This window comes from Protobothrops mucrosquamatus, unplaced genomic scaffold, assembly GCF_001527695.2.
Source record: "Protobothrops mucrosquamatus isolate PMUCROS unplaced genomic scaffold, P.Mucros_1.0 scaffold13, whole genome shotgun sequence".
Classification (NCBI taxonomy): Eukaryota; Metazoa; Chordata; class Lepidosauria; order Squamata; family Viperidae; genus Protobothrops; species Protobothrops mucrosquamatus.
Window position 1 is genome coordinate 1,689,235 of NW_015386400.1, and position 10,680 is coordinate 1,699,914.

Here is a 10,680-nt window from a genome sequence, read left to right on the forward strand (position 1 = left end):
ATGATGATATTTTAGTTGTTTGGATTACTTGACTGCTTTTCAAAACATTAACTATGGTACAGTAGTGGCCAAAATTGTGGAAACCTTTTGGGAAAAGTGTATTTTTGAGGTTTGATGGCTAATAACACCACTTTTGTTTTGGAGTAGTACCATAAAATTATATATCAATGGAAAGATAATTTAATCAAGAATGTAATGCAACAAAGTTTGTTCAACTATCTGTACTATATTCTATGAAAAGTTATAGCTAAATAATTCAGAAAAAGGAATCATCTGATTTTAGCCAATGAGCATGAGTGTTTAGAGAGCCAATCAGGTGTCATCTTGTTTTGGCAATGAGCCAATCAGATCACAGTAGGATTCAGTTATTGATGTCATATATTGAAGCTGAGAGGAGGACATTTGTCAGTGTGTTATGTGATCGCTGTCAAGTTGGTTGGGTTTTTTTGTGTTCTTTCATTTAGTGAGCTTGTAAAACGTAATAAAATTAAAGTAGCGGTGCAAAGAGCTGACTGGTTGCCCAGAAAGCGATGTAAAATAGTATTATTAAGTGAACAAGGCTACAGTTATAAAGAAATTAGAAGAAAAATTGGTGGAAACTTAACCAAAGGTGGCATTTCTACTGTACACTTTCCCCAAAAGGTTTCCACAATTTTGGCCATTACTGTATTTATCTCGCCTGCTTTGTAGGGATGGGGCAGATGTGGCATTATATTTGTTCTGTTGGATTGCACCAGCAAGCAGATATAACAAGATCAAAAATATCCAGGCTATATGAGAAGTTCATCCAGCTGAGTGTTAACCAATACATTTAGGCAGTAATCTTTCATCTGTATCTATTCTGTCTCTTAACATTTATTAATTATATGAAATCATTGGGTTGAGCCATTGGGACTTTTATAGTGAGGTGTCTGACATATTAATGACATTGCTCTCTATTGCTCCTCTAGCCATTGGCTAAGGAAGTGGGTACTGTTTTTCAGTGTTAATAATAATTCCAGTGTTTATGATATAGTTGCTTTTTAAGTTAAAAACTGTGTTAGTGATTAATATAAGATTTTGCTTACATTTCAGAGTTGATGCAAACAGCCTTGTGAATAAAATAATGCAAATCTTCATTTTTAACAAAACAAAAACCCAAGTTGATAGATCATTCATATCCATATTTGGAAGTTTTAGAGCAAGTTATATTAGTAGAGAAGTTGCTTGAGATGAAGTCTGCCTGTAATCGAACTTTTATGTTTGAATGAGCATTTATAGACATTACATTCTGGGATTATATTGCTTTTTCCTAAATACTGGCATTTTGAGCATACAGTACAGATAGTCCTCGACTTACAGCCATTTGTTTAGTGACCATTCAAAGCTACAAGGACACAAAAAGTGACTTATTACAATTTTTCACATTTATGACAGCTTTCCCACAGCCACATGATCAAAATTGAGACGATTGGCAACTGGTTCATATGTATGATAGTTGCATTGACCCCTCTGGAGGCCATGTGATCACTTTTTGCAACCTGACAAAGTCAATGGGGAAGCCAGATTCACTGCAGTGATTCACTTAACAAATGTGGCAAAAAGGTTGTAAAATGGGGCAAAAGTCACTTAACTGTCTCACTTAGCAACATAAATTGGGGGTTCAATTGTGGTCATAAGTCGAGGACTACCTATATACTTTTCATGTAAAAGTGTGGTAACTGTTTACATAAAGGCTGTTCTTGTCCATGTTTTTGAATTTCATGCCCCAAAGAAGAGGTTAAATGGAAAATTTTGATACCTGATGAAATTTTACAAAGTAAATTTAATGCATATGAAGCAGTGTTCTGTAGTAGTGGTTTTTGAATATTTAAATGAATAGAACTGTCAAAATTCTTAATGTCTGGAAGCTGTGATGTTTGGATGGGAGATAACAGGCTTCAACTCAACCCTGCAAAATTAAGTGGTTGTGGTTTACCTCCCTCCCCCATTAAAAAATAAAAGATCTGAAGAATCTTTACTCAGCATGAGATTATGTTTTCCCAGACAGAGTTAGTGCACACTTTGGGGGTTCTCTGGATTCTCAACTCCTGCTGAAAGAGCAAGTAGAGGCCGTGGCTCTTTTGCATAGATTTGTCTTATGTAGCACTTGTGTCCATTCCTGGACCAAGAGGCTTTACTCATAGTGATTTACGCTTTAGTCACCTCCTGTCTGTATTACTCTAAAGCATTTTACATGAGATTGCCCTTGAAGAACTTTTGGAAGCAGTAGCTGATTTGGAACACAGTGACATGGACTCCAAGCTATGCTTATGTAACACTGGTGCTCTGTTGAGTTGCCCTAGCTCCCCTGGGCTTCTGGGTACAATTCAGGGTGCTGTTTTTCACCTATAAAGCCAATATGTAGGATAGGATCAAGAGGACTACTTGCCTCTGCTTCCCCACCAGAGCTAACATGGAGAGGATTCTCTGGGCCCTTCTTTCAAGCAGTGTCACCTTGCCGGATCTAGGAGTCATGCCTTCTGTGTGCAATTCCTACTCTGTGAATCAGAATACTCAAAAATCTGAATGGGCCTTTAGACTTTAGCGATGCCATTGCTCCTCAAGACATTTAGACCCTGCTGCTTATTTGCTCTTTATTCTTTTCCTATAGTTGATTTTTTTTGTGCAACCTTAGATACTTGTTTGGATTATTGATTTCACTTGTTGGTTTAAATTCTTGAATACCACCCAGATTCATTGCCATGAGATGGGCAGCTACAAAAATTGTATCAATAAGTATGTACCTAAATAATAACAATGCTAGAGAACAATATACTTGATGGAGAGTAATGTCATTGCGAGATTTAAATATTGAGGGGCATAATTCATATTAATAACAAATTATATTCAGTAGAATTATTACTGAAATATATTGAATTATATTCAACATGTTTAAATAGAGTGCTGCTACTAAGCAGGTTTAAGTCTTGCTTAATATACCTGTTCAAAAAAAGTTGATGCTTGTCATAGAATGATTGATTTCAGAATTGTTTGTTAAGAAGACTTGTAAAATTGCGTATAGGATTATCTAATGATAACACATAGTAAGATTTCTGAAGAGGAATGGGATCAGATCTAATCAGAATCAAATTTAATTAAAACTATATAAATAACTATTAAAATAATAAAATTTTGATCTTTATATCAGCAGCTATAAGTGAACTATACTTAGTAATTTGAGGAAATAAAACAGGATTAATTCTTATATATGCTATGCATGATATATAATATCAAATAGCAGCACTGTAACATTAATAAAATTTAAAACAATGAAAGATTCAGAAAAACGTATTGTTTGCTACTTTTAGTACAAACTAAAAGTGTAATATTAGTGGTATGTTCTGGCCCTCTGAGCTCATTCCTAGTCCCTAGACAGCATACCCATGGTGGCCCAGAGCTTCACCTGCTGCTGATGAGTGCCAGGTTAGTTAATAGCAAGGCTCCCCTTATTCAAGATCTAATTGAGGAGAAACGAGCCAACCTGGCCTGCATCATTGAGACCTTGCTGACCCCCAAGGGGACGGTTCTTCTCAGAAGATGTATCCAGCCAGGTTTAGGATTGGCTCGAGCTGAGACCTCAGGCAGGGTGGGTAGGGTTCTAGTGGTCATCAGAAAGTCTTGTTTGGCCTTCAGGGTCTTGCTCTCCAAGCCTCTAATTGTGAGACCCTGTTTCTGAAATTGGCTCATTGGATCAGTTAGGATTATTGCTTACCGTGTTTCCCTGAAAATAAGACCTGGTCTTATTTTCTTTTGGGCTCTGAAATAAGCACTAGGGTTTATTTTTGGAGTAGGTCTTACCCCTGGTGAGCGTGTGGGGGCGGGGGCGGGGCCTGCGCATGGGGTGGAGATGCAGCATGGCGTTGATGGGGCAACCTTGGAGTGGTGGCGGACCAAATACAGTATGGTAAATGTACCGTATGACTGTTTGGGGGTGGGGGGCATGCATGCCCTTCCCGTGCCAGGCCAGCTTCTGCAGTTGCGAGGTGGTTGTGCTGAGTGGTGGCAGGAAGGGCGCGAAGCCAGGGGCAGCCAGGCCGATGCTCCTCTGGGTGGAGTGGGGGTCCTTTGCTGCTGGGATGCTGGGGGCTGCCTTATTGGCTTGGCCTTGCCTGGCCTGTCCGAGAGGTGAGCAAGGAGGCGGCAACCCAGGGCAAAAATGGCAGATAGAGCGCCTGAGGGTCGGGGAGGGAGTGGCTCTCCTGCCGTCAATGCCCATATCGGCTGTCCCTTCCCTCTGGCGGGCCTGGCAACTGCTGCAGAGTGACAGGCCTGTTTCAGCGCCTGGTGCCTTTAGGTCAGGGCTTTTCAACCAGTGGTACATGTACCACCGGTGGTACATTGGCACCTGTCAGGTGGTACGCGACCCTGCCTAGCCTAGACAAGAGTAGTGGGGGAGGGAACGAGCTAAAGCATGCAGCGCAGGACTCGCCGTGAGAGAGTCCTCAGGAGCTGCAGGGCTGCTGGGCCAAGACAAAGGCCCCAGGATCGGCACTTCCGGCACACCCAGGAGAAAAAGGAAGGAGGAGGGGGGCGGAGACAGGAGAGACTATAAAAGGAGGCAGTTTTGGCTGGAGAGGTAGAGAAAAAAAAGACTCCAGAGAAAGAGACAGAAGAGAAAAGGTTTTTGTTAGAGAAGTGGTGAGGAAAAAGAGAGAGGGGAGGGGAAAACGCTTTCTGGGAGAAATGTGTGTGTGTGAGAGAGTGAGCAAGGGGCTTTGGCGAGTGAAGGGCGAAAGAAAAAAGGAAAAAAGTGAGGGGGAGAAGGGAAAAAGAAAAGGCATTGACTTCCGACTTTCTCTGTTGCAGTAGAAGGAAGCATTAATATTGAACTCAACTTTGTACTTTTCCATATTATAAACTAGTCATTTCTATAACAACAAATGAATCTAAGAGTAAAACCCAAAATCCTCCCCCTTTTTTTTAGTCATCAAGTTTTTGAACCCTCGCTAAGCACTCGAATATTGTCATGTCCTAAAAGTGGTACAACTCTAAAAAGGTTGAAAAGCCCTGACCAAGTAGGCCTATTGCCTGTGGAGACCCGGGGGGGGGGGGGGAAATAGGCATGGAGCGCTGCAGCATCACTGTGGTTGGTCATAAGGGCAAACCACCGCAAGGGTGCTGCAGTAGACGTAATTTTGGGGCTGGGTTGTAAGTACCTTTTGAGGTAACTGTTGTAATCTCAAACATTCATTAAGTGACCAGTTGTTGTAAATCAAGGACTACCTGTATTGTTGAGAAAGGGATGGTGATTCAAGTTCAGAGACTGCCAGAGCACACAGATTATTCAGATCTCTGCCAGTCAAGAATTAAATTAAAATCACACAGGATGAAATGGCATTGGTCACTCAAGTAGATTTTTGTCCTCGGGACTTGGCATGGGTGGAACATAGTCTCCTCCTAATCTTAATTGATGCTCTGCCATTACCAATAGCACTGAACATGGTACCTTCCTGAACTGCCTCTTGAGGGCTGGGAATTTGGAGGTATTGTTTGGGTGGGTGGATGGTTGGATGGAAGTAAGGAAGGATGGAAGGATAGATGGATGGTAGAAACTTTCATTGTGAATTTCATGGTTATACTTTAGCATATTATTTAAGTAATATTTTAGAAAGCTTGTTTAACTCTGGTTGTGGAAATTTTAAATTCTGTTCTGATTGAACTTTCTTCTGGGGCAATTTTATTACTGATTTTTACATATATAAAATTTTATTTTTTGTATTTTATATTTCAGTTCAAAAACTTTCTTTAGAAAATATTAATAGCTATATTTTTTCAGTGGCAAATTGATACAGAACAGAGTATATGTGCATATGTATTTGTGTGTGTGTGTATGAAAGATATGATGGTTGGCCTTTCTGCACCAAGGTAAATTAAAATGTTGAATTTAAATAATTGAGAAATAACATAAACCATTGTTTTCTAGGGACCAGTTATTCTCCACAAGAAAACTCTCATAACCACAGTGCTCTTCATAGCTCAAATTCACATTCTAATCCTAGTAATAATCCAAGCAAAACATCTGATGCAGTAAGTACTTATATTGAATTTGCTCAACCAAGTTGTTTTATTATATTTTGCATACAATTTGCTTCCCTTTTCAAGAAATTCTGGATAATTACAGTTAATAGAAATGAAGCAAGCAAAATTGGATATACTATGTTCTAAGCAATTTCTGTTCTAGATAAATTCAGTATTTCAGTTCAAAACACATGCAAAGTTTAAAAATAGAATTTTTGATGTCATTATATTACCACTAGTTTAATACTCTTAAGTGAAACTAAATTCTCTGTTACTATTTGAAAGCTGTTGAATTACATTGTTAAATCAGTTATGGTTTCTAAATTAACTTGCTTATCCACCCATCCACCCACTTTATATGGCTGCCCATCTCAATAAGTTAAAATAAAGTAAAAAATTATAAACATTACAAAAATATGCATAGCAGCCAAGCAGCATCAATCGAAATTACTAGCCTAACCAAGAACCTAGTCCCTGCACATCTTCAGCACCTCAGGCCTAGGTACAGAACCAAGTCTTCAGGGTCTTATGAAAGGCCAGCAGTGTCAGGACTATCCTGATCTTCAGAGATAGAATGTTCCATAAGCTGGGCGCTAAGGCAGAAAAAGCTTTTAGGTCCTGCAAACTGACATTCTTTGGCCAATGGAATCTGAAGCATGCCCATCCTGCCAGATTGGATTGTATCAGTAAAATAATTTGTGAAAGAGTTTCTCAAGTAACCAGCCCAAAGTCAGAACGGCTTTAAAGGTGACATCTAGCACCTTGAACCGCACCCAGAAGCACTGACATTGAGCAGTAGAGTACATTGCAGTAATCTAAGTGAGAAGTAATGAGGGCATAAGTGACAGTGAGAAGCCCCACTCCCCCAGTCCAGGAATAGGCTGAGCTGACACATAACCTGCAAGTATGCAAAAGCCCTCCTAGCCACAGCTGCTACCTGTTCTTTGAGCAGGATCTGTAATTCCCAAATCATGCACTAGGTCTGTCTAAGGCAAAGCCACTTCATTCAAGGCCAACAAATGGAAGATTATCCATACTGGAAAATCCAAATATCCAAAGCCACTTCATCTTGCTTGGGTTGAGCTGAGGCCTATTAGAAATTATAGTATAAAATAGCAATAGCACTTAGACTTATATACCACTTCCCAGTGCTTTTCAACCTTCTTTAAGTGGTTTACAGAGTCAGCATATTGCCCCCAACAATCTGGGTCCTCATTTTACCGACCTCAGAAGGATGGAGCCATTGCCAAACTCCTGGCAGCCTGTAGTCAACACAATTAGCCTGCAATACTGCATTCTAACTACTGTGCCACCATGGCTCTTGCTTTGTGTTTTACTGATATTTTTCTGAAAGGAATATTTTCAATGAAATGTGTGTTAATGTTTAAAACTGAGAAGTTGATATTTCTGAAATCCATCAGGTTGATTGCATTGTGTTTTTTTTTTAAGTCTTTTGATTCTGCAGATGACTGGTCTGAGCACATTAGTTCTTCTGGCAAAAAATATTACTATAACTGCCGAACAGAAGTTTCACAGTGGGAAAAACCAAAAGAATGGCTTGAAAGGTAAATAATATAGACATAAATTGTAGAATAGTAAACTTACCAGATTGTTTCATTTTAATTAATTAATTAATTTCTTTTTTACACCAGAGAGCAGAGACAAAAAGAAGCAAGCAAAATGTCTGTCAACAGTTTTCCAAAAGATAGAGATTACAGAAGAGAGGTGATGCAAGCGACTGCTGCTAGTGGGTTTGCTAGTGGAAGTATGTCTATTTTAAAGCAATAATATTCCTGTGCATGCTCTTTTTGAAATTCTTTTTCTTCAGTTGACCACATTTTATAAATTTGTCATGCTTTAATTTATGTCTTTCTTTCTCCCTTAACATTTAGTTATCTGATATGGTTATTGAAAACTATACATTGTATATCAATAGAAGAAAATAAAGTTTTTTTTCTTTTGTTTGTATTACTGTGCTGTGATAGTAATGACAATACAAATTATATATGGGTAGTCCTTGATTTACGACCATTCATTCAGCAACTGTTTAAAATTATAATGGTGCCGAAAAAAATGGGTCCTGATGTTACAGCCTTTGCAGTGGCCCTGCAGTCACTTAATCAAAGTGCAGGTGTTTAGCAGCTTTCCTGCACTTCCGGCCACGGGTGTTTCAGCTCTGCCTTGCCTATCTCTCCCCCCCCCCCATCTCTACCCTTTTGGACCCTGGATTTCAAGGAGGCACATGGCTGAAACACATGGCTCTGCACTGCTTACCCTACCCCAGGAAGCCTCAGCAAGCACCAGCAAACATTTATTTGCCCAGCTTCCATCTCTTCCCAGCCCCACGTGATGCACCCCAGCAAAGAAGCCAGCAAGGATTCCTTTGCTCCCGGCAAGTGCCAACAAGCATTCGTTTGCCCAACTGCCTTCTTTCCCAGTTCCCTACAACAACCTTTTGCCTTTTGCACCCTGGGCCTCTCTGCTTTTGCTATCTACTTTTTGGACCCAGCTTCTGGAAAACATTTCTTACAAATGCACTGTTTTCAGAAAGATGTGCAAAGATATCCTAGCTTTAGCCACTTTGTAAATGGGGGGTGAGGAAAGGCCTGCAAAGACAACACAGCTTTAGTTAGTTTGGATATTGCAGGGGGAGGCTTCTGAAGACAGCACAGCTTTCCAAAGTGGCTAAAACTGTGCTGTCCCCACAAACCTCTTCCCCCCCCCCCTTTCCAAGGTGGCTAAAATTGTGCTGTCTTTGAAAACTTTGGAGTTGGTTGCCTTATGAAGGCTTGAGGCCCAGAATGGCTCGGATTGGGGTTGGTACTCACTTAACCAGTGATTCACATTTACTAACCACAACAGGGAAAGCAGGACAGCAATCATCAGTTGATGCAGTCACCCAACAACTAGCTGTATATCCTTTACAACCATACTGACTTAGTGACAGAAATTCTAGTCCTGATTGTGGTTGTATGTGGAGGACTACCTGTAGATTTTTAAAACTCAACCTATTGAATTTCAAGTTCTTAAAAATATTCATAGATATTTAGCCTTCTGCTGAAATATTCAAACTTCTTTAGTATTTTTTGATAATGGGGATGTTGCAGAATTTCATTTTGGTTTAAGCAATGTTTAAGTACTTTTTTAAAAAAAGTATTGTGTACTAATATCTGTTGATGCTGGAATAGAAAAAACAGTAGTAAATGCAATATGTTAATAAAGAACTAACTTGGTGTTTTCTGTTTCTCATTTCAACTTTGTGAATGATAAAGTGGAAGAGAAGCATTCCAGTGATGCCGCTAATATGCTTCCACAGAATATTTTGTCTCAGACAAGTAGACACAACGATAGAGACTACAGACTGCCAAGGACAGAAACTCACAGTAGTTCTACCCCAGTACAACATCCCATCAAAACAGTGGTTCACCCTTCTACTACACCAAGTTCTGTTCCTCCTAGTCCATTTTCTCTACAGTCAGATCATCAGCCAAAGAAATCATTTGATGCAAATGGGGCATCTTCTTTATCAAAACTGCCTACACCCACCTCTTCCATCCCTTCACAAAAAACAGAGAGAAAAAGTTTGTCAGGTGTGTATTAATCTATTTTGTGTTGAATATGGGGACTAAAACATGTATCCTTAAAAGAATAGTCTGCTCTGTCTTAATAGGAAACCTGAAGTTTTCCATTAACTACAAATTCTGTATTTTTCTGTGTGCATTTTAGTACATAGTAGTAAAACTCATATGCCATATTGAATTCATTAATTTCTAGGAATTTCAACATTAGAGGTATTCTGTATGAGCAAAAGACTTCTTGGCATTCCTCATTTCTTCAATCTGCTCATATGCATGTGATATGATATGATACACAGATCATGTGATACGTTTCAAAGGACATCTTCATTTTCAAGACACATTTTTAAGTATAACACAAGAGTTTCATGGAAGGGTGGCTAGGAAAAATCCACATGAGTAAAAATCTTTGTTTCTAGATAATATTTTGAGTTTGCTATTATAAATTTTATTTTCTCCATTGGTCATATTACTGTTCCCAATTTTTGACTTTTCATTCTCTTTGATTTCGACATTTCTGGAAATTTATCCCTACTTCTGAACCTTAAGCTTGTGAAAAAGTGCAATAGCTCAATAATACAGAATATGCTCTCTGCATATTCTGGAGCCTCCCCGTTATGGTCACAAGTGTGGATGGCAATGAAGTGAGATAGCCTCACTTAACAACTCGCACCCCTTGTTTATTTATTTATTTATTTATTTAACATGGATTTATATGCCGCCCTTCTCCCTATAGGACTCAGGGCGGCTTACAACATATTAAAACACATAAAACATCATCCCCCATAAAAACCTGTTAAAAACCAAATATTTTTTTTTCGCTGTATAATTAATTAAAATTTAAATTAAAATTGTCCCTATTTAAACATTCTCCCTAGGCCAGACCCGCTTGTTGAAAAAGCCATGTCTTGAGGGCGCGGCGAAAAGGTAGGAGGTCCGGAATCGTCCGGATCTCGGGGGGTAGTTCGTTCCAGAGGGTGGGGGCACCCACAGAGAAGGCCCTCCCCCTGGGGGTCGCCAGCCGACATTGCTTGGCCGACGGCACCCTGAGGAGGCCCGCTCTGTG

At 39.6% G+C, this 10,680-nt stretch overlaps 1 protein-coding gene across 1 annotated transcript in view; it reads left to right on the forward strand.

Moving 5' to 3' along the window:
• WAC (WW domain containing adaptor with coiled-coil) overlaps positions 1 to 10,680 on the forward strand; it is a 44,651-nt gene that overhangs the window by 11,138 nt on the left and 22,833 nt on the right. Inside the window, exons 4-7 of the mRNA XM_015810656.1 lie at positions 5,945 to 6,048; positions 7,489 to 7,604; positions 7,692 to 7,804; positions 9,312 to 9,629. Coding sequence (XP_015666142.1) covers positions 5,945 to 6,048; positions 7,489 to 7,604; positions 7,692 to 7,804; positions 9,312 to 9,629 — 651 coding nt within the window. The remainder of the gene's footprint in view (positions 1 to 5,944; positions 6,049 to 7,488; positions 7,605 to 7,691; positions 7,805 to 9,311; positions 9,630 to 10,680) is intronic.